Source organism: Sorex fumeus, unplaced genomic scaffold (assembly GCF_029834395.1).
Source record: "Sorex fumeus unplaced genomic scaffold, SorFum_2.1 ptg000063l, whole genome shotgun sequence".
In the NCBI taxonomy this organism is placed as follows: Eukaryota; Metazoa; Chordata; class Mammalia; order Eulipotyphla; family Soricidae; genus Sorex; species Sorex fumeus.
The window spans coordinates 73960116-73983582 of NW_026606120.1; the positions used below are offsets into that span (position 1 = coordinate 73960116).

General features: G+C 47.7%; 1 protein-coding gene across 1 annotated transcript; it reads left to right on the plus strand.

Annotated features, from left to right (window-relative positions):
* The first annotated feature begins 7365 nt into the window (after positions 1–7365).
* On the plus strand, positions 7366–22562 carry MSL1 (MSL complex subunit 1). Its single transcript, XM_056127903.1, is given in 10 exon segments — positions 7366–8543; positions 8545–8799; positions 11397–11617; positions 13909–14288; positions 16194–16241; positions 16709–16773; positions 17987–18054; positions 18456–18580; positions 18741–18813; positions 20006–22562. Coding segments are annotated over 10 exon segments (1839 nt in total). The 5' UTR covers positions 7366–8030; the 3' UTR covers positions 20097–22562.
* Positions 22563–23467: the final 905 nt, after the last annotated feature.

The following is a 23467-nucleotide window of genomic DNA, read 5'->3' on the forward strand; positions in this document are numbered from 1 at the left end:
ATTTTTTTTTGGTAGGTTGGTTCTGGTTTGGTTGATTGATCTTTACAATCTACAGCCAAGTGCCAAGTCCAGCCCAATGCCTTTTCATATGTGCCATGAGCTAAGTATAAGCTGAGTCTTTAAATAGTTGGAAAACCTAAAATAGTTTTTCATGACACGTGAAATTATATGAAATTCAAATTTCAGTGTCCCTGAATAGTTTTCTAAAATGGCAGAACTGTGATTGTTGCTTGCAAACTTCACACCAGACTTTGCTCTTAGCCATTGAGTCTCTCACCCGAAGATTCCCCCTTTATCCCCATATAATAGTTCATCCGCAGCCCCACCTTCATTTGCATAATATTTTCTGGTTTGGGTTTTTTGGTGTGGGGTGAGGGGCACACCGGCAATGCTCAGGGATCTTACTCCTGGTTGTGTTCAGGAGTTTGATTTTTTATTTTTTGGGGGGTACTATGTACTATTACGCCAGCCTGGTTTGGGGTTTTGTTCGGGGCCCCAGCAGATGGTAGTCAGTGGTTACTCCCATCTTCGGATCATGTGATGCTGGGGATGAACCCTGAGCCTCCAGTAATGCAAAGCATGTGCTCTAGGCCTTTGAGCTCTCTTTACCCCTACGCATTGTCTTTTTTTATTAGGCCACACTCTTGTGGTGCTCAGGGGTTATTTCTGGCTCTGTGCTTAGGTGTGACCCATAGCCGTGGTGCTAGGGATAAGGGAAAAAGTATATTGTGCTGAGAATAAAGAGGAGTAGGCTGAAAGCAAGGTATGTGCCTTGCTGGCTGGCTGTACTGTCTCTTTGGCGCCTCAACATTTTCTTTTGCACCAGAACAGCACTGTGAAACAGCAAAGAGACTGTGCGGCTATGAAAGCCTAAAATATTTGCTACTTGGCCCTTTAAGGATAGATCAGCTACTGCCTGGTATAGAACTCAAACTAGTTATTTTAAACTAGAGGTACGTTAAAATTAAAATCACCTTAAGCCATAGAATACTGACTACTGACTTGGGTTTTAGAATTTCTAATTCCTAAAAGAAAAAAAAAAAAGAATTTCTAATTCCTTCGCTCTAGTGAGGGAACCAGTGATGGTCAGGGGTTACTCCTGACTCTGCACTCAGGAGTTACTCTTGGCTGTGGTCTGTGGGCAATATAGGATGTTGGGGATTGAACCCAGTTTGGCTGTGTGCAAAGCAAACGCCCTACCTGCTGTACTGTGTTCTGGCACTATATTTTTTGTATATTTTGCTTTGTGTATTTTGGGCCCTACTCAGAGATGTTCAGGAGGTATTCCTGGCCTGGGGACCATGCTGTGCCAATAATCAAACTGGATTTGTTTTTGGGACACACCCTGGCTGTGTGCTCAGGGATCACTCCTAGCAATATGCAGGGGACCATATGGGCTGCTGTGGATCAAATGTGGATGTAAGGCAAACACCCTGTTCTCTGTACTATTTCTCTGACCCCTCAGACCAGGCTTCTTACATGTATAGTATACACCCTAGCCTATTGAGCTATCTCTCTGGCCCAAGGTAAGGTCATTTTGCAGATGTTGAAACAGAAAGAATTGAGAATAGTGGTGGAAGTACAATTGCTTTTTGGGGGCCAGAGCGGGTAGGGCGTTTACCTTGCATGCGGCCAGCCCAGGTTCAATCCTTGGCATCCCATATGATCCCGAGATCACCACCAGGAGTGATTCCTTAGTGAAGAGCCAGGAGTAACCCCTGAGTCTAGCCAGGTGTGACCCAAAAAGTAAAAAAAACTCACAAAACCGAAAACTTTTTTTTTTTTTGTAGTGATGGAACTACAGTTACTTTTTGTAGTCTCACTCCAAATCCTTTCTTTTTTGCTTTTTGTCTGTTTTGGGCCATACCCAGATGTGCTCAGTGCCTACTCCTGGTTCTGCACTTGGAGGTCACACTCCTGGTGGGGTTTAGGTAACCCTGTGGGGTGCTGAGGAGTGAATCCAGGTGGGCCGCATGCAAGCAAGTGCCTTTCCTGCCATACTATCGCTCTAGTCCCCTTTCTGCTTATTTATGGTGTCACTGAATCCAGGACTTCACATGTTCAAGGCACATATGGCCTCCCACTGAGCCACACCCCTGGGCCAGAGCCTTTGCCCTTAACCATGAGTTTTCCCTCTGTATGTCCTCTAACCCCATACTACTGTAGCACAGTAGCACTGTTCTCCCATAGTTCATCTATTTGCTTGAGCGGGCCTAGTAACATCTCCATTGTGAGACTTGCTGTTACTGTTTTTGGCATATCGAATACATCACGGGTAGCTTGCCAGGCTTTGCCATGCGGGAGCGATACTCTCAGAGCTTGCCGGGCTCTCCGAGAGGGGCGGAGGAATTGAACCTGGGTCGGCGGCGTGCAAGGCAAACGCTGTACCCACTGTGCTATCACTCCAGCTCACCCCAATACTACTAGGTTCTGAAATTGTTTGTAAGTGGCATCCACTGGTATTCAGGGCTCCTCCTGGCTCAGTGCTCAGGGCTGAGGGGGACCACGTGGTATTGGGGTTCAAATATCCTCCCCAAAGCAGGCACTGCTCAACCTGTTGAACTCTCTCTTTGGCCCTAGAACCTGAAATTAACTGCTTATCTTACACCTCAACTAATAACCTTCAATCTGGCCTCCTGCCCTCAGTACAAAGAGACAAATAGTGAAGCTCAGGCTTGAGAGATAGCTCAATGAGCTGTAAAGCATGCTTGGTATATCGAGGGAGTGGAACTGGATGGTCCTCTGAGCTGAGCATGGAGTAGCACTTAAGTACCATGAGGTACAGCCCCCAAACCAAAATGCAATAGATTAATCCATATATTGCTAAAAATCCTTTAAGAGTTCACTATGGCTGATGAATTATATATTCCATAATGGCACCTTTAGACCTTCTTGTCCCAGCCCACTTTACCTGCCTTACATTTACGTTACCCAAGCTAAACTCTAGCCACTTTCTCCCAGTTACTCCAATATATCCTTTTGTCCCCTGCCTTTGCAATGTTCTCACCTCTGAAACATCTTCCTATGGCCGCAGTAAGTTTTGCTTGTTTTTTTGGCGACATTTGTCAGTCAGTGATCAAGGTTATCCTTTGGCTCTGTCTGAGGTCTCTCTTGGTAATGCTCAAGGGACCAGTGCTCAGGTGCTGGGGATGGAACGTGTGCCTTTCACATGGAAAGCGTGCACTGTTGAGCAGTCTCTCTGGCCCTGTGACCTCAATTTTTTTGGGGGGGAGGGTGGGGGCACACCAGCAATGCTCAGGGCTTACTTCTTTGCACTCAGGAATTTCTCCTGGAAGTGCTCAGGGGACCGTATGGGGTGCCGTGGATTGAACCCAGGTTGGCTATGTGCAAAGCAATACTAGGACTCTGGCACCATAATCTCAATTTTTTTTTTTGTTTGTTTTTGGGCTGAGTTCAGAAATCACTTACTCCTGGCAATACTCAGAAGACCTTATGTGGTACTATGGATCAAATCCAGGTCAGCTGTGTGCTACAAAGTGCCTTAATCCTGTTCCATGTTTCTAGTCCCAATTACACAACTTTTTGCATTACTGCTACTGTAATTTTATTACATTATATTATATATAATTGTATATCAACCAAGCTAAAAGTCAAGGGTGGGGGCATAAAAAATAAAGGTTGATGGGCCAGAGCGATAGTACAGTGGGTAGGGCATTTGCCTTACACGCAGCTCACCTAGGTTTAATCCCTCACATCCCATATGGTCCCCAATCACTGCCAGGAGTAATTTTAACTGCAGTCAGAAGTAACTTCCAGGGGCTGGACAACAGCACAGCGGGTAGGGCGTTTGCCCTGCATGCGGCCGACCCTGGTTCAATTCCCAGCATCCCATATGGTCCCTTGAGCACCGCCAGGAGTGATTCCTGAGTGCAGAGCTAGGAGTAACCCCTGGGAATCGCCAGGTGTGACCCAAAAAAATAAATAAATAAATAAAATTTTAAAATAAGTAGCTTCCAGGCATTGCTGGATATGACCCCACCCCCAAAAAGAGCTCAACAAAATTAATAAATTGGGAAAATGAAAGAAAATTAAAAATAAAGGTCAAGTGTGAATACTTTCACTTAATATGCTAAGTAATTTACTCAATAAAGTCCTGGGGGTTGGAGCGATAGCACAGCGGGTAGGGCATTTGCCTTGCACGCAGCTGACCCAGGTTCAATTCCCAGGATCCCATATGGTCCCCCAACACCACCAGGAGTAATTCCTGAGTGCACAAGCCGGGAGTAACCCCTGTACATCGCAGGGTGTGACCAAAAAATGCAAAATAAATAAATAAATGAAAAGTCCTTTGTACTAGGTATGGTCCCCTGTTGAGAATTTAGCAATGAACAAAACCTGATGCTACTCTTCTACCTGAAGGAATGATAAGGTCAAAATGCAGATGGTGATATTAGGTGCTCGTAAGTACAGTGAAGAAAAATGAGGCAGTGAAGGGGATGAGTTTGGAGGGGATTGTTCTACTTGGAGTAGACCAAGAAAGTCTTATAAAAAGACTTTTAATGAAGAGCTGAAGGAACTGAAGGAAGCAGCCATATGATACCTGAATGAAGAGTGGTCCAGGTGCAGGAACAGCAAATGAGAGGATATGAGGAGGTGTTTGAAGGACAGCAAAAAGCGTCAGATGGCGTTGCGGAGAGAGGGATTGATAGAGGTAGGGGACACAGATCCTGTTAAACCAAAATAGTGACTCTGTGTGTGTGTGTGTGTGTGTGTGTGTGTGTGTGTGTATGTATGTTTGGGGGCCACAGAGGGCAGAGCCAGGCAACCAGGAAATCATACGTATTGCTGGGGACTGGAACCTGGGTCAGTGGCAAGCAAGGCAAGCCAAGCACCTTACACCCTGTTCTCTCTGACCCAGTGATTTTATTTTGATTCCAAATACACGGGAAGGCACGTTAGTTTTTTTATGAAGGTGATCTCACTTTTAGTCTTATCAGGATCACTAAGGCGACTGTATGGAGAACACTTAAATGAAGGCAAAGGTCTAAAGGGAGAGACTAATTAACAAGTTACTGCAATAAAAAAAAAAAACTGAGAGGCCACCACTGAGATAGCTCAGAAGGCCCGAGCACATGCTTTACATGTGGGAACCTGGGACTGGATCCCCAGCACTGTATGGCTCCCCTGAGCAGGGTTGAGAGGGGCTCCTTTGCCACTGCAGCATATGCTCCCTCACCCCTCCTCCCAACCAACCCCCACACACCCCCCAAAAAAAACCAGAGAAATTATCACTTAGAGTGGTGCTTCTCCACTCTTTTTGGGTTTTTTTTTTGGCTTTTTTGGGTCACATCCTGTGATGCTCAGAGGTTACTCCTGGAGGTACTCGGGAGACCATATGGGATGTCAGGGATCAAACCCAAGTCAGCAGCTTGCAAACGCCTCACCTGCTATATTACTGCTCTGGCCCCCCCTTGTTTTTTTTTTGGGGGGGGGACACACCTGGCAGTGCTCAGGACTTTCTCCTGGCACTGTACTCAGGGATCACTCCTGGCAGTGCTCAGGAACCATACGGGGTGCATGGGATGCAACCTGGGTTGGCTACATGGAAAGGCAAGACACGCTACTCACTGAAGGATGGATCCAGCCCCTGGTCTTTTTTTTCTTTCTGTATACTGCCCCTCCCCCATAGATTGGACCCTTAGTTCTTTACTGTGGCACCCTAGGAGTGTCTTGGGGGCCCACAGAAGCCATACAACTCCCATTTGGCGTAGACCAAAGTAGAAGTAGTGGCAAGTGGAAGTGCTGCAAAAGTGTTATTCTGGGGGCCAGAGACAGCACAGAGGGTAGGGTGTTTGCTTTGCATGTGGCCTAGTAGGGTTGAACCCTTGGCACTCCATATGGTCCCCTGAGCCTGCCAGGAGTGATCCCTGAGTGCAGAGCCAGGAGCAAGCCCTGAGCAGAGCCGGGTGTGGTCCAAAAATAAACAAAAAAAGGTGTGTTATTCTGGTTAGGTATTTTGAAAACCATGGCATTGAAAACAGATTGGCTATGGGGTGAGAAAGATAGGATTTGGGTGGAGAAAATTCAGACTTTTTTTTTTAGTGAGTTAGAAATACCTACTAAACGTGCAAGTGCAGTGTGTGTCCTAAGAAGTTGGCAACATGAACTCAGAACTAGGGACTGAGTCCAGGAAGAAGAAAGAAACTTGGGAGTTCTGGGCCTCGAGATGATACTGAAAGTCATGACACTGAAAGAGATCACCACATTCTCTCTGCCTCCCACCCACATCTCCTTTCTCTGGTAACCCCGATACTTTCCTTGCAGATGGGAGGGGCTGGGGCTCTCTTTTGGCTCCCCAACATACTCACACCCATTTGTTTAAAATTTCCAGTGCTTCATGCTTTGACTCCACAAGCAGAGACACAATTTTAATGAGAGGTTTTCACACTAGGCCAAAGAATCTTAGTCATCTCTATCTCCGGATGGGTGGAAAAGCAAAAGGAGAGAGAAAAAAAACAAAACCAAACCACCTCGAAAGAAAAGGAAAACAATCAAAACGATTCCAAACTTTTTCCACGAGGAATTCCGTGGATTGGTTGACTCAAGTTGCCCGCAGATGAAAACCCACACCCACACACCCACACGCGCGCGCCACACACATATATACACACACGCGCACACACGCAAACACGCGCGCGCGCGCAGACACCCGGAACCGGGAGCCGGAGGGATCCTCTCCCGCCGTTCTGCTCCCGGGACAGGCAGGGATCCCTCCGGCGCCGCGGGAAGCGCCCTCGTGGGGACGCGGCTCCGGCAGGCGGCGGCGGCGGCAGCAGGGCCCGCCCTTCCTCGGGGCCCCCGCGGGCCCGCCGCGTCCGCTCCGGATCCCTGAGGGACAAAGAACCTCATTCTCTGTCATGCCAGTGTCGGGGTGCAGGAGGGGACGGGCGAGCGCGGGGGGGGGGGAAGGACACGCACTCGACAATCCGACCCCCCTGGAACGCCCCCTCACCCCCCGCCGGGCCCCGGGGGCGGGGGGCCGCGGGGGACTCCGGGGCCTCGTTGCCAAGGCCCCCGGGCCCAGGGCCGCCCGGCCCCGCGGCGCGCTCGCACCCTGCCGGGGGCCCTGCGGCACGCGGCCCGCGGCTCCCGCCGAGCCTCGGCATTCTCCCGCTCCCGGCCGCCGCCCTCGCCCTTTCTTCCCTCCCGGGCTCGCCCCTCCCCCGGCAAGCCCACCTTCACCCCGCTCGTCCGAGGGCTCGTCCGTGCGGGCCCCCCGCCGCCACCTCCCCGCCCCTCGAGGGGGCGGCGGCCCCTTTCACAATAGCGCGGCCCGCCTCCCCGCGCGCGGCTCCCGGTGCGCGCCCGCCCGCCTGCCCGCCCGCCGTCCGTCCCGCGCATGCGCTCTGCGGGCGGCGGCGGCGGCGGCGGCGGCTCCGTGCGGCTCCGTTTTTTTAAAGGGGAACGCTGAGGCGCCGGGGGTGACTGTGGGGGAGGGGGTCCCCCGAGCCGCGGAGACCCTCGGGAAGGGGTGGGGGGAGGCGGCCGACCCCCGCCACCCGCTTCCCGGAGGAGGAGGGCTTGGGGGCGGATCCAGCCCTCCCACCCCCTCCGGAGCCGGAGGGGTGGGGGGAAATGGAGGCTCGGGGCGGCTGAGGCGAGCTCCGGGGCGGGGGGCCGGGGCGGGGAAGGGGGGGCTGTGGGGTGGGGAGACGAGGCGGGCCCGGCCGGGCCGGTGGGGGGGGGGCCGAGGCGAGCTCCGGGGATGAGCTCGGGGGCGGCTGGGTGCGAGCTCCTGCCTGTGAGGCGAAGGCGGCGGCGGCTGCAGCAGAGGCGGCGGCGAGGCCCCCATGGGCCGGCGACGGGCCTCCGCCGCGGCCTCCCCGACAGCGCACGCCGGCGGGATGGCGCCCGGGCCCCGGCGGAGCCGCTCTAGCCGAGGCCGCCGGCCGCGCTGCTGAGCCGAGCCCGCCAAACTCCCCTCCCCCCCGCCGTCCTCGACCCCCCCGCTCCGCGCCCCCTCCCCGCCCCCTCCTCCGTCGCGGTGCCCGGCGCCGCTCCGGACCACTATGACCATGAGATCCGCAGTGTTCAAGGCGGCCGCGGCCCCTGCCGGCGGCAACCCTGAGCAGCGACTGGACTACGAGCGGGCGGCGGCGCTGGGCGGGCCCGAGGACGAGCCCGGGGCGGCCGAAGCCCACTTCCTCCCCCGGCACCGTAAGCTCAAGGAGCCGGGGCCCCCGCTGGCCTCGTCCCAGGGCGGGAGCCCCGCGCCCGCCCCGGCCGGCTGCGGCGCCAAAGGCCGGGGCTTGTTGCTGCCGGCCGGGGCGGCCCCCGGGCAGCAGGAAGAAAGCTGGGGGGGCTCGGTGCCCTTGCCCTGCCCGCCCCCCGCCACCAAGCAGGCCGGCGTGGGGGGAGAGCCCGCGGCCGCCGGCGCCGGCTGCAGCCCCCGGCCCAAGTATCAGGCGGTGCTGCCCATTCAGACGGGCTCGCTCGTGGCGGCGGCCAAAGAGCCGACGCCCTGGGTGGGGGACAAGGGTGGGGCGGCTCCCCCGGCGGCCACCGCCTCGGACCCGACGGGACCCCCCCCCACTACCTCTGCCCGGGCCGCCCCCCCTCGCGCCCACCGCCACCGCCGGCAGCCTGGCCGGCAGCGAGGGCCGATGGAAGAGTATGAGGAAGAGCCCGCTCGGGGGCGGCGGCGGCTCGGGGGCCTCCAGCCAGGCCGCCTGCCTCAAGCAGATCCTCCTGCTGCAACTGGACCTCATCGAGCAGCAGCAGCAGCAACTGCAGGCCAAGGAGAAGGAGATCGAGGAGCTGAAGTCAGAGCGGGACACGGTACGCCAGGGGTTAATGGGCGTTCGGGGCCCCGGAGCGCCGTGTGCGCATGCTCGCGGGAAAGGGGGGCTCGGGGAGGTTAAGGGCTCCCGGGGTTAGGGGTAAGGTGGTGGCCCACCCGCCCTGAGTGTCGCCCAGGGCGGTGAGGACTGGGCCAGCCAGGTCCCCGGACACGTTGGGACGGAGAGAAGGGTTAAAGGGCAGCCGAGCACGGGCGTGGGGTGGAGTGGTGGGGGGGGTGGTTTCGGGCGCGAAAGAGTTAATTTAAAATGACAGCCCCGGAATGGTGGGAAAGACGTTTGGCCTGGGGAAAAGACTGCCCGGGTGCGGGGTGGGCCGGGAAAGGCGGCCCCACGCGGGTGGTGGCCCGGTGGGAGAGGTTCGGGGTGCCGGTAGGAAGGCGTCCTGCACGGAGCAGCTGTTGCTGCGGCCCGGCGGGAGCATCTCGACCGGCGGGCTCAGTCAGATCCTTCCATTGTCGCCAGGTAGCGGTGATTTCACCGCGCAGCCCTAGTTCAGGTGTCTGAAAACACCCCGGGAGCCTGACTGCCTTTGATGTCGGGCAGTTCTTGATTGGTATCTGGGTTGTAAAACATGACCCACTGACCCTCGTGGAAGCGCGGTGGCGTGGGGCTGGAAGATATTTTAAGGCGGCAGGGAAAGTTAAGTTTGTGAAAGTGTAATGAGTCGACCCTCCTGCCCAGCAAATCCCTGTGTCGGTGTCTTTAAGGTAGTGGAGAAGGCTTCTGTTCCTTCACTTCTGAGGAGCGTGACTCTTCTAGGCTTTTTCCTGCAGCGGGAATGAAGAGCCCCTAAAGAGTTAAAACATATTCCTTCAGATGTCAGGAAAGCTGTGGCGGGGTAGTACTGTGCTAGCATACCTTACAGCTGCCTAAAAATAAACATGGTTTCTGCAATTGTGTTCAGGCTGCAGCAGTCTCTCTCACACTCTCCACCGCCTCCCCCCTCCCCTCCTCTGGCGCTCTGTGCACCACAGACTGAACAGGGGAGGTGGGGGGGTCTAGTCATCTATTCATTTTGTCTGCTTTCCCCACGCATGCATCGGGCAGTACCCTTTCACGAGAATGCATTCTGTAAGGTGCAATGGGAGCCAGGACAGGTCTCATTAAAATAGCTCCTGGTGTCGATTTGTGGAAGTTACTCAACATGGAGGTGGCACTGCTCAGCCAGTGGACTGCAGTCCAGGGGTGTGATGGTACTGTAATTACAACACATCATATCCGTATGGGGCGGGAGGGGGTGTGTGTGTGTGTGCGGGCAGTGAAGAAGAAGAAACCAAAAAAATACCCCACAAGCCTGGGTTAAGTACTTTTAAGGCTGTGAATCAAAGCAGAAGGATATGAGATGACAAGTGTGACTGACTGGGGGCGCTTTCCTGATATTGGAGGTTCCTCCTGAGTTAAGGATAGGGTGTCAGTCTGAACTTGTCATTCACTGATTCTGTAGTGTATTTCAGCCCTGGTGTTGAGCTTTTTTCTGTTATTCCAGTTGTTTGGCCTCTCCTGAAACCGAAGCATGTGAGTGGATGCAAGGCAACCTTAATACTACTTTCTGTCTAATCCAGATAAAATTCTTGTTATAGGACATAAGTAACACAGTTGTCACCTTTTCTCAGGACATTTAATGTGAAGTTTTAGACGATGATCTCCATTTTCTGTGTGATTAGGTAGACCTCTCTTTAGTTAGAATTAAGACTTATTATAATCAATCCTTGGGTATAAAGCATAAACTTTTCCTGTTATCACAAATGCAAAACAGTGTGCATAGCTCATGATCTTTGGGATACAAATTGAGTATTCATTGTTTTGGTGGCAGCGCACACCCACACCCCCTACACATACACATCCTCTTTAAATAACAGTGAATTCCCTAGTGATAGTGTGTAAGTGAACTTTTTATTCCCTTATGCTTTGTGTTTGCCTGTATACAGTTTTGGAGTAGAAGTGTGGAGGATAGAATTTGAAGAAGCTTAGAACCTCCTGAAAGAAAAAAATAAAAGCAAGGTTAATTCTGGAAACTCCCAAACAGACTTGGAACCACAAGATTTTGCAGCAGGAGCAGAGCCTATGCCATTTAAAAGGCAGGATGTGGCCCCTCCCAGCACAGAGGATCTTCTTTTTTTTTTTTAATTTTATTTTATTTTTTGCTTTTTGGGTCACACCTGGCAATGCACAGGGGTTACTCCTGGCTCATGCACTCAGGAATTACTCCTGGCGGTGCTTGGGGAACCGTATGGGATGCTGGGACTCGAACCTGGGTTGGCCGTGTGCAAGGCAAACACCCTACTTGCTGTGCTATCGCTCCAGCCCCAGCACAGAGGATCTTCTTTCAGAAGGATGAACTACTACAGATTTACTCATACTTTTCCCCATTAAGGATAGTCCCTAAAGTTAAGCAGTGTACTTTGTCTTTTATATTTTAAGGAAAACTTTTGAGATTAGTGCCTGCCTGCTAGAAGTATGTGGACTTGATTAGTTAAAGAGTGAGACAGAAAACCAAACTGATTTCTGAATGAGGCTGAGTGCTTGTGTTTAACTTTTTGTTTTAAGTCTGCGTTTTGCCACTCTGTCTTTTAGCTTGTTGCTCGGATTGAACGTATGGAAAGGCGGATGCAGCTGGTAAAGAAGGATAACGAGAAGGAAAGGCACAAGCTGTTTCAGGGCTATGAAACTGAAGAGAGAGAGGATACGGAGCTATCTGAGAAAATTAAACTGGAGTGCCAGCAGGAGCTTGAGACCTCCCAGACTCTGCCTTCCAAGCCTTTCTCATGTGGGCGGAGTGGAAAGGGACACAAAAGGTGTGCTGATCTCTTTGTCGTGCTGTCTGGACATGAGGAGAACGCTTGTGTCCAGTGACCAAGAGTGAAGGATTTGGACTTAGACATTAGTTTTAATTCAGTCATATCCTGAATTATGATATCTTTTGTTTCTGAGACGCTCTTAGAGAAATTCTGTGTGGTCTGTGGAAATCTGTTACAAGGGCCAAAGACAGCGGGTAAGATTCTTCCTTTGCAAATGGCTTACCCAGGTTTGATCCCTGCTACTGCATATGCACCCCACCTCCACCCCACCCCCCAGCACAGCTAGGTGTGATCCTGAGCACACTTGTGTATAGTCAGAGAAAAATCTATTACGAACATTTTGGTCATAGTAGTAATCAGAGAATGAAGAAACCATCCTAAAGAAAATGTCTACTGGGGCCAGAATGATAGTATCATGGTTAAGGGTATTTGCTTTGCATGCAACTGACCTGGGTTCAATCCACAGGCCCCCTATGGTCCCCTAAGCGCTGCCAGGAGTGATCCTTGAGCTCAGAGCTAGGAATAAGTCCTACACTTTGCTAGATGTGGCCCAAAAGCCCCCAAAAGGGGGGGCTGGAAGGGCACTTGTCTTGTAGGCAGCCAACCCAGAATTCATCTCCAGCAACCCATATGGTTTCCTGAACCCTGCCAGGAATCAGCCCTGAGCACTCTTGGTTGTGGCCCCAAAACAAAAGGCAGCTAATGTCACAGTTGTGTTTCTTAAAACTATAGCATTTAACTTCAAGTTAAGTAAGTATAAGCCTCTGGTAGATATAAAAAAAATGTTAAGATCTAGGGCCGGGGATGTGGTTCAGTAGTAGAATACTTGCCTTTCATATATGAGGCCCTGGGTAACAAAACAAAAATAACAAGATCTAGTCATCCTGTCAAAGAGATGATTATCTAGCTCTAAGGATGGTATACGTTTGAAAATTCAGGGTTTGATTGCAATAAAATAGATTACAATGTTACAGAAGTTTTTATTTTATGGTTTTGGAGCCACACCACTGTGCTTAAGGTTTATTCCTAACTCTCCTCAGAGGTCTCATTGGCATTGCTTAGGGGATCATGTGTGGCTCTGCAGTTAAACCTGGGTAGGTCACATGCAAGGCAAATACCTTACCCACCCACAGGACTATCTCTCTGGCCTAAGATACGGGAATTTTGAAGAGTATTTCGAGTAATGAAAGGAGAAGATTCTTTGAAAAGAAGTACAGAATTTAGGACGGTAGAAATAAAAGATGATAGCATTCTAGGAATGTGGGGAAGGGGTGGGAGAGAGAGCAGATATATCAAGAAAGGATTTTAAGTAATATGGTATAAGATTTCAAGTGGTGGATGGAGATAAGAGACTGATCTCTGCTTGACAGGAATGAACTAGAAAAGCCACAGTCATAGCCCCTAAGCTAAAAGGAGTTTGTGTTGTGTTTTGTTTTAGGTTTTGGGTTTTGGGCTATACCTGGTGATGCTCAGGTGTTAACTTCTAGCTCAGCACTCAGGAATTGCTCCTGGTGATACTCAGGGAACCATATGGGATGCCCACTGGACTATTGCTCCAGCCCCAGGGAACTTGAGGTTTTATTTATCTATTTATTTATGGTCTTTGGGCCACAACCAGCAATGCTCAGGGGTTATTCCTGACTGTGCTCTGGGATCACTTCTGGCAGTGCTTGGGGGACCATATGGAATGCCAGGAACTGAGCCTGGTTTGACCATGTGCAAGGCAAATGCCCTGCCTGCTGTATTATCTCTCCAGCCTCTCCCCCTCCCCCTTTTTGTGGGGGTGGGGAACAGGAGGTCATACTCTGCTGCACTCAGGGTTTACTGCTGGCTTTGCACTTAAGACATCAGTTCTGGCTATGTTTAGTGACCATATGGGTTGCCTGGGATCAAACCTGGGTTAGCCGCATAGAAGGCAAAAGCTTTACCTGTTACTATCTCTGGCCCTAAGCAACTTGAATAAAATAGGAATCTTTTTAGATTTACTAGGCAGTAGAGTACTTTTCAGAATTCTTAAGCATGGAATTTCATTCAACAAACATTTACTAAGGTTCAAACTCAGATTAGCCATGTGCAAAGCAAGTGCCTTACCCACTGTACTATCTCTTCGGCCCCCAATCATATGTACTCTTAAGCATGAGGCTATTCCTGCTCATGACTGCTTACAGAAACATTTAGCTATGTAGGTATTGGAATTTGGGGGGCAAAAGTATTACTTTGTTTTCTTGCCCCCAAATGTAATAGTTTCATTCAAGAGTCAATAAACCTTATATTTTCTTCCCTAATAGGAAATCATCATTTGGAAGTACGGAAAGAAAGATTCCTGTTAAAAAGCTGGCTCCCGAATTTTCAAAAGTGAAAACAAAAACTCCTAAGCACTCTCCTGTTAAAGAGGAACCCTGTGGTTCCTTATCTGAAACTGTTTGTAAACGTGAATTAAGGAGCCAAGAAACTCCAGAAAAACCCCGCTCTTCAGTGGATACCCCACCAAGACTCTCCACTCCCCAGAAGGGACCCAGCACCCATCCCAAGGAGAAAGCCTCAAGTGAGATAGAAGATTTGCCGTACCTTTCCACCACAGAAATGTATTTGTGTCGTTGGCACCAGCCTCCCCCATCACCGTTACCATTACGGGAATCCTCTCCAAAGAAGGAGGAGACTGTAGCAAGTAAGGCATAGAGAACACTTGCTCTTATACCCTAGTGGTGGCGGTCAAGCTAACAAGTGTGAAAATGCCCTTGGCATTTTTTAAAAAGTGCAATCAATAAAGCAGAGTTCTGTCAAGAATGAGTAAGTTAACAGCCAGAGACAGACACTGTGCAGGCATTGCAAATAGATGGAATCACAGCAAAATGTGCTCAATGTATTTGCCTGCTTACAACACTGGGAGATGTGTTTGCCAGTAAGTTGCTCATCACAAGAGCACCAGACTTGGGGGTGTAATCTCCGGCAACTTGCATGCCCTCTGAAAGAAAGGTTTTCTGTGCTATGAAATGCATAGAACTTATACTTTGCCATACACGACTGTTCTGCAATTGATATTGTGTGAAATCTTGGAGGGTGGTCTTTGGGTATTCTCAGGGGCCAATGGTAATTTTGGGTTGGGGAGTCAGCTTGGGGTGGGAAATTTCACCTGGGCCTCCGCTCTTTAACTATATAAACATTTATCTGTATCTCTATGTCCCGGTTCGGGGGGCGGGCAAGAGGAATCTGCCAAAGACCAACAGTCTTACTTACCTTACTATACTTCACAGAGGTTCTAAATGTGAAGAGTTTACTTGGATTGCAGTAGCCCATTGGTTGTTCATATATTTAAATAAAATGGTCTACAAACTATTTTTCAAACAATAAGGACTATCTTGGGATATCTGAGCTGCTTGGGGATGGTTATGGGACTTGTTATGGGGTTATGGGACTTGTTCTTCATTCCCTTTTTTTCTTCATGGCTCCCATACAGAAACTTCCCTATCTCCTACATCAACCAGTAACTGGAATGTGCCTTCAATCGTGCAATGTTAGTCTATGACAGTCACTCTGGGTGCTTCGGGTGGCTGTGGGAGAAGCTTTCTTGGATAGAACTGAGCTCCCAGTTTCTACCACTATGTCTTGCCCTAGGTGGGGATGGGCATTCCAATCAGATGAGTATTCTCCAGGCTTTGTTTGGCTGATCTGGTGACAAAATTATGTGGGGGAAGATAGATTACTCTTCTAATGATCGAAAATTCATTTGGTCTCACACTTGAGTACACGAGATAGGCCAAGATCCTGGTGTAGGTTTGGGTTCTTTGTTGGTTCAGTCAGTTGAACAGGTTTATCCTTAATGGTTACCCTTCTTGCTGCCATGGCAATGCTGTGTATCAACTTAAGGGAAATGGTGAAGCAACTTCCCATCCGGGATTGGGAAATGGCTTGGTCCAGAGCTCTTCTTGTGACTAGCTGCTTTTGAAAACCCTTTCTGCCTAAGTACAGAAAATAACAAAATACCTCTGAGATTGTTGGCATTTATTGTGGTTCAGAAAAGAGTGATTTGGGGGGAGTCCCAGCCCTTTGAGGAGTCTAGGTGTAAATAAACATGTGAATTATTCTTGATGCCCCTATCTCAAGAGGAAGTCTCAATGGCTTGTTCTAAGGAAGCCAAAGGCTTTGTGCATGTTGTTCAGGCTGGACCAGCAAGTTAGTTTGTTTGCAGGGAGGAGGGAGCTGTTGAAGAAGACTACATATGTAAGTTTTGAGAACACTGATCTGTTATTTGAAAAATAGGGTCAACTTTTACTCACCTGCCATGTTCTGAGTTTAAGGTTTGATATCCTTGGCCATCAACTGTTGCAGGGAAACCACCCTAAATAATGAAGAAAAGAAGTCGTCTCAGTGTAAAAAAAAAAGTGGTGGGCTTATTTTCTTTTCTTTTTGTCTGTTGTTCCCTCTTCCCCTCCCCCCAGAAAGAAATTCTCAACAACTCAAAAACCAAAATGGCTTCTTAGAGAGAACTTCAGTGATGATCCTTTCCTCCATTTTGGGTACGGGCTTTTTTTCTTTTTACACTGAGATGATTCTTCTTTCCTGCATTATTTAGGGTGTCTGATGCCATCAAGTGTTGCAGGAGAAACTTCAGTCTTGGCTGGTGAGTAGAATAGGATTGTGTTGGCTGGGCCTGGGGGTGGTGGGAATGGGCGGGATGGTGGATGGTTGGGAGCTGCATTTACCATCAGTTGGATATGGGAGAGAGAGCGAGAGAGATTCCTTGGCATTTGATTACACTTTAGACTTCAAAATGACTATAAATTTCAGTTGTTTTTCAGGAACTGCTGTAGCATCCATTATATGAATTGTCAGGTATTGGCTTAGGTTTTCTTGTGATTCTGTGTTTGGCAGATTGCAATGGCATGAGGTTTCTTTTATAGTCTACCATAGTGAGGACACTGAAAATGGCTTCAAGTGAGGCCATAGAACAGATTCCTAACCATTGGTAACTTGATCTTCTCTGGGGAACACTTCTTGTCCTAGTGAATGGTAGGAGGGTTGTGTGATCTTGGATTTAAGGGTGGTACCACCCCTCCTCCCTTTCTTTTTCTTTCTTTTTCTTTTCAGTTCCTTCTTGGAGGGACCACTCAGTAGAGCCTCTAAGGGACCCAAATCCTTCAGATCTTTTGGAGGTAGGTACCAGAGAGCTGTCAGTTGGAAGGGATAAGAGACAAATAAAAGTGGTTGTATAGTTTGACTATATATCATAATAATTCTATAAATGTGTTAAATAGAACTTTAAAGCCAGAAGGAAATTTGAGAGAAGATTTTAGTCTTTTTTGTTTGTTTTGGTCCACACCCTGCAGTGCTCAGAAGTTACTCCTGACTGCACTCAGGAGTTATTCCTGGCTGCACTCTTGGCCGACTAGGGGGACCATATGGGATGTGGGGGGTTAAACCCGGATTGGTCATGTCCAAGGTAAGCATCCTACCCGCTGTACTATTTCTCTGGCACGAGAATATTACCTATTTTAATTCTTTTGTTTTAGATGAAAAAACAGGTCCAACGTAGTTAAGTGATTGATTAAAAACTGAATAAGTAAAAAAAGTTAGCATATTTTACTCAGCAACAAAATGATATATTCTAAGGTCATTCAGTTCTTTAGAGTTTGATAGTTTAAACTCACTCTTAAAGAGGTATAGAGGGACCAGAGAGATTGTACAGTGGTAGAGTGTAGCCCAAGTAGGAAAGAAAAAAAGGTATGGAGATGGGAAAATTATAAGCATCTCTCAAGATTTGTTCCAGGGCCAAAGAGATAGTTCTGTGTATAGGGCACTTGCTATACACGTTGCTGACCCAGCTTCAATCCTCAGCACCCTATATGGTTCCCCCAAATCAGCCAGGAGTAAACCCTGAGTACTGCCAGGTATGGCCCAATACCAAAGAAAGTGTGTGTGGTGGGGGGGCTTGGGAGAGTTGTTTCAGTTTTGTATGACTTGGAAAGTTATGGAATGATTTAGAAATTTGGAATTTCTATGAGGGCAAAAGTGGGGAAGAGCGCATTATTTTAATTTTGGGATCACACCCAGGGGTGCTCATAGGTTACTCCTGGCTCTGCACACAGGAATTATTCCTGGCGGTACTCGGGCAACCATATGAGATGTCAGGGATCGAACCTGGGTCAGCCACGTGCAAGTCAAACACCCTACCTACTGTATTATCACTCTGGCCCCGACTGTGCGTTATATTAATTTGGTTATCAGATTCCCATGGATGTTTATAGAACTTGCGATTGGAACCTGAGGTGAAACTTTTTGTATTTCTACAAGTTGGGAGTGAGATAATACATATATAATACACGATAGTGTGATAAATAGCTTTTATAGCTGCTGTTCTTTACACAGAACCTGGATGATAGTGTGTTTTCCAAGCGGCATGCAAAACTGGAGCTGGACGAGAAGAGAAGAAAAAGGTAAGACTAGAAAAGTTCAATCTGGGAACAACAGGCCCTTAGGCTTCTAGCCTTTCATTCATATTCTGGAGAGTTCTTGGACTTTTAAATACTTAAGAAATACAGGCTGCTTAATTGATTTAAGTTTTCTGTTCAAAGTAATAGTTGTTATAGGTCAGGATGTTTGGCCCCCTTTTTCTTCTTGTGTGGTCTTTCTCAGTTGTACTCAGTGGAACTTGAGCACATGATCTAAATTGCTATATGTAAATAAACCAAACAGGCGTTCTCTTTATCACCTTTTCTGCTCTACCCTGTCAGGAGTTGGCCAAGATCTCCGTAGTGTCTGCATTGTATATGTTGCTTTTATAGAGCAGGTTTTCAGTAATGTTGGGTTTGTTTTGTCTGGTTTGTTTTTTTCCCAGATGGGATATTCAGAGGATCAGGGAACAAAGAATTTTACAGCGACTGCAGCTCAGAATGTATAAAAAGAAAGGAATTCAGGAATCTGAGCCTGAGGTTACCTCATTTTTCCCTGAGCCGGATGATGGTAAGTTTTGTTTAAGAATGCAGTTTTCAAAGTTAAAGGGGTACAAGGCTCTAGGATACAACTTGCTCTGAATGAGTGAACAGTATTTTGGAACAGGTATAGTTGCTAGTCATTTACTGTCTGTCACTCTAACACGATACTATTTGACTTTCTTCTATAGTTGAAAGTTTGATGATTACCCCCTTCTTGCCTGTTGTAGCATTTGGACGACCATTACCAAAATTAACTCCACAGTAAGTAAAGGCTTTGCCCCTCCTTCCCTTTCAGCTAGCCTGCACTTCACCTCTCTTTCATACTTCATGAGAGCCTAGATAAAAGTGGAACAGGTGACTAGAAGGACTGGGTGTTTTTGTTTTGTTGGGTTTTTTGGGGGTGGTTTTCCTGTTTTTGTTTCGGGGCCAAACCCAGTGGTGCTCAGGGCTTACTCCTGGATCTGCACTCAGGAATTACTCTTGGGAATGTTCAGAGGACCACATGGGATGCCAAGGATTGAATCTGGATCAACATGCAAGACAGATATCCTGTCTGCTGTACTATCACTCCAGCCCCAGAAAAAAAAATCACTTTACCAGCACACTATTATTCTGGGTTTTTGTTTTGCGTTTTGGGCTGTGCTCAGGATTACTACCAGCTCTGCACTCAGATATCACTTCTGATAGGATCAGGGGCCATATGGGTTGCTGGAAATTGAACCCAGGTTGACTGCATGCAAGGCAGATGCCTACCTGCTATAATATCACTCCAGCCCTGTTACTCTGTTTTTTGTTTTTGTTTTTGGGCCACACCTGGTGATGCTCAAGGGTTACTCCTGGCTCTTCGCTCAGGAATTAACTCCTGCTAGTGCACAGGGAACCATATGGGATGCCAGGGATAGAACCCGTGTCAGGTGCATAAAAGGCAAATGTGCTCCCCACTGTAGTATCGCTCCAGCCCCTTGTTGTTCTGGGTTTAAAGCAGAAAGTCACTCCAAACTTGGGACTTGAAAGTCAGGACTGAGGAGTGAGGAGCATTATCTTATTTGGAGTTAATATTATACCTGCACTAAATCCCTTTCAATCTTAAAAGGTTTTTGTATTTGGGGTTTTTTTTTTTTTGTGGGGGTGGAGGGAACTACACCAGTTTGTGCTCATGGCACTTATTCCTGGCTCTGCACTCATAGATCATTTCTGGAGGGCTCGGGGGACCTTATAAGGGTACCGAGATTGAACCCAGCTTGGCTGTATGCAGGATGCAGAACAAATGTCCTATCTGCTCTATTATCTCTCTGGCTCCTCCTTCAGATTTTTAAAGTCAAAGTGTTTTCAGCCAATATGAGAGATTAGGGAACCTCATGACTTGAAGAAAGGAATTATACATTCCAGCTTGAGGTGCAGACAATTCCCAGTGGAATGCCGCAAGTTAATTTTCTTGTCCTTTTTTCGACAGGAATTTTGAATTGCCCTGGTTGGATGAACGTAGCCGATGCAGGTTGGAGATCCAGAAAAAGCAGACACCTCACCGGACGTGTAGGAAATAGCTGTGCTGGCAAGAACCGTCTGTCTTCAGATAGTTGTAGCTTGCCATTCCCAGAGGGTGGCAGAGACCTGTATATGTGACCTATGTCCTCATGTATGTTACTGTTCGCTGATAATGCCCTTCCATATGCTCTGATCTTGGTTTTGTTTGCATCACTCTGATTTCACAAAAATCTCTTAATGGGCTATTTGTGAATGATAGAGGGTGATTGGGCTTTCTTTTTCTTTTTTGGGGAAATGTGCTCCCAAATGATGGCAGATTTGGAAGCATCAAGATTCTGCTTCTGTACATTTGCCTTTGTTAAAGGGGTCAAAGGGCTCTCTTCATTCAGCCTTGTGGAAGATGAAGCAGCCCCCACCATTAGAGCCGTGCCTGCTTGGCACCCTTCTCACCCTGGTATATCCTTCCTTATGGTTTTTCAGTATAATGGTTTTTACCCTAAAACAAAACAAAAAAAACCTCGCCACAAGCTTAAGGACCAGATGAGTAATAACAAGTGAAATGACGAAACAAGTCATCTTCACAGGGTAGAAAAGACATTGGAAAGTTACGTATGAAAAGTTTTTCCTTAAGATTATTCTGTGACATAGCCATGTGGAAAGGGTTGCATGGCTATCCTTATTTTCTTAGTTAATGGATAACTGAATTTCTTTCCCACCCCTCAAAAAATAAAATTGTTATAAAAGAGAATGGAGATAGTTTTGGCTCTAAATGAAAGCAGTTGGCCTTTGGGGATGGCATGCCAGACCTGTATAGATGTCATTGTGTCACATCACTTTTCAAGTATTCCTTAGGCTTTATCCTTTGAGCTGAGCTCTTGGTGGAGGAATAGAGATTTAGGGAGGGTGGGGGGAGGGGTGTATGTGGAAATAAATGCTTCCTTTGACTGGCAAATGTCTACATCTTCAAACAGATGTACTTAATGAGCTTCTCCATTCACTTTGTAAACATAGATTTGTATGTATAACATCTTGGTCTCCCTTTTCTCCCCCAGTTTCTTTAAAAATTTTCAGGACAGCACTCCAGGCCACTTTGGTCTCAGTGTAAGATCCCTTAACTATCTGGAAGGAAAACAGAACCAAGACCTCTGGTCTTAAATATATAGGAATTGCCTTTCTTTAGTCTTCAGGACTATTGTGTGAAAACAAGTAGGGGCTTAATCTCCTAGAAGGTAGGGGCTTTTATCCTTGAAAGAGAGTATGTCCCCAGTTATTAGCACTTTTAGAGGAGAAGCCAAGGTATGTAGGGTGTGTGGCCGGCCCATCCATGGAGCCTGAGAGAACGGGATACCATTGTGGGAAGAAAAGGAATGTTCCTCAGGGGCCTTCCACTGCTGAAGTTTTTTGTGGATGTTGATCTATGCTCCCTGGGTTTGACTTTGAAAGGAATTATTCTGGCAGCACATGTAGTATACTTGGATAATCTTGCTGCTCTTATTTCTGTGTGTGTGTGTGTGTGTGTGTGCGCGCGCGCGCGCGTGCACACACGCGCATGCGTGTATGTGTGTGCGTGCGTATGTGTGGCTATGGGTTTTCATTTGTAACTCCATCTGCTTAGGAGAGTGGGCTCTTGGCAAGGGAACTTGCTGTGACTTCACTGCAGCAAGGATGTAGAAAGAACAGGACTTACTCCACTAGGGGCTCTCATCTCACACCTTAAGGAAAGAAAGGAGATTTTTAGAAAATCTGGGCCAAATTTTCTTTGTTCTTCATCTTAATTTGGCAAGCTATTTGGCTTTTCTACCCTGACCTGTGTTATATTCCTTTACCACGTGCCCAAGAAGAAAAAGATCAGTGTCTTTTTACTTTGTTCCTTGATTCCTCTCAGTTCCTTGATTTTTTTTTTTTTCAGCATTTGTTGGATTCCTAATCTGGATATGGGCTAGAAAATTTAACTTTCGTGCTAGTGCCCTACCCAGGGAACTCCTCAGATTCTGAACTTGAGCTCCACTAAGAGGAATACATGAGGTGCTATCTGGCCAGATATAAATGGATTCTATTTTCTTGATCCTCCCTCTACATAGGACCTCTTATTTTTTGCCCCTCTTCTAGATCAGTTCTCCTTTGATTTGGATATGTTGAGGTTTGTTGAAAAGGAGCATGGAGAGCAGATAAGCTGAGCTTCATGGGGGAAATCACAGTTTGTTAAAGTGTTGGGGGGAAGTCTAATTTTTTCCCCACATAGGATACAACACTGTGAAAGTCAGTCATCAATGGAAGGCCCTGCAATTCTCCGAAAACATAGTTCTTTGTTTCTTTCTTTAACAAAGTTTAAGCTAGTGTTAATAAATTAAAAAGAGAAGTTGCTTGTCTGTCACTTCAGCTTTGTTTCATGCCCATTTCATATTGTTGTCTGTGTCGTAATTCATACTTTTGATACCATTTCTGATGTGTAAAATTGGTTGTCTTGTAAATATCTTATAAAGAGTTCAATTGTAAATAAACTATTGTGGCTGTTAATTTTTGAACTTCTGCTTCAATTTATTAGTTTATTGGGAAACAGTAAATGATTCTGCTTGAATATTTTACTTTTGTTTGCTTGTGTAATTTGAAAGAATAGAAAAGGATGGAGCTGGAGATAATTGCTCAATGGTCTGGAGCATATGCTTTGTATACAGTTGGTCCAGGTTGATTTCTGGTGCCACAGATGGTCCCTTGTGCCCCTCCAACAGTCACATGTGAGCACTGAGGTGGGAATAGGCCCTCAGCACCTGATTGCCACTGAGTGTGGCCCCAAAGCCAAAGAAGAAAAAAGAAGAAATCTGCTTTCGCAAAATAACCGAACACTATTTCCCCCTTACATAAGATACTTCCTTTAATATAAGGGTAAAAGTTATATTCCATCCTCTTTGTCCTGTGTTCTTTCATACACTTAAGTGGCAAATTTAAAAACAAGATTATAGGATATTTGGTGCCAAGGATTTAAATTGATGAAACATAGTTGAAGAGTGCTGGAGAGAGTACAGCAAGCAGGTAAGGTGCTTGCCTGGTTTGATCTCTGACACTTGGTCTCCTGTACACCGTCAGGAGTGATTCCTGAGCCCAGCCAGGAGTAAGACCTGAGTGCCTCTGGGCGTAGCCCAAAAACAAAATATAAACTAACAAAAAAGCCCGTCACAGTTGGAAAAACCTTGGAGTCGGGGGCAGAAGGAGGGCTACACCTGCAATGCCCAAGGGTTACTTTTATTGATTTTATATTTTTCTTTTTGGATCACACCCGGCAATGCACAGGGGTCACTCCTGGCTCTGCACTCAGGAATTATCCCTGGCGGTGCTCAGAGGACATATGGGATGATGGGAATCGAACCTGGGTTGGCTGCGTGCAAGGCAAACACCCTATCCGCTGTGCTATCACTCCAGCACCCAGGGGTTA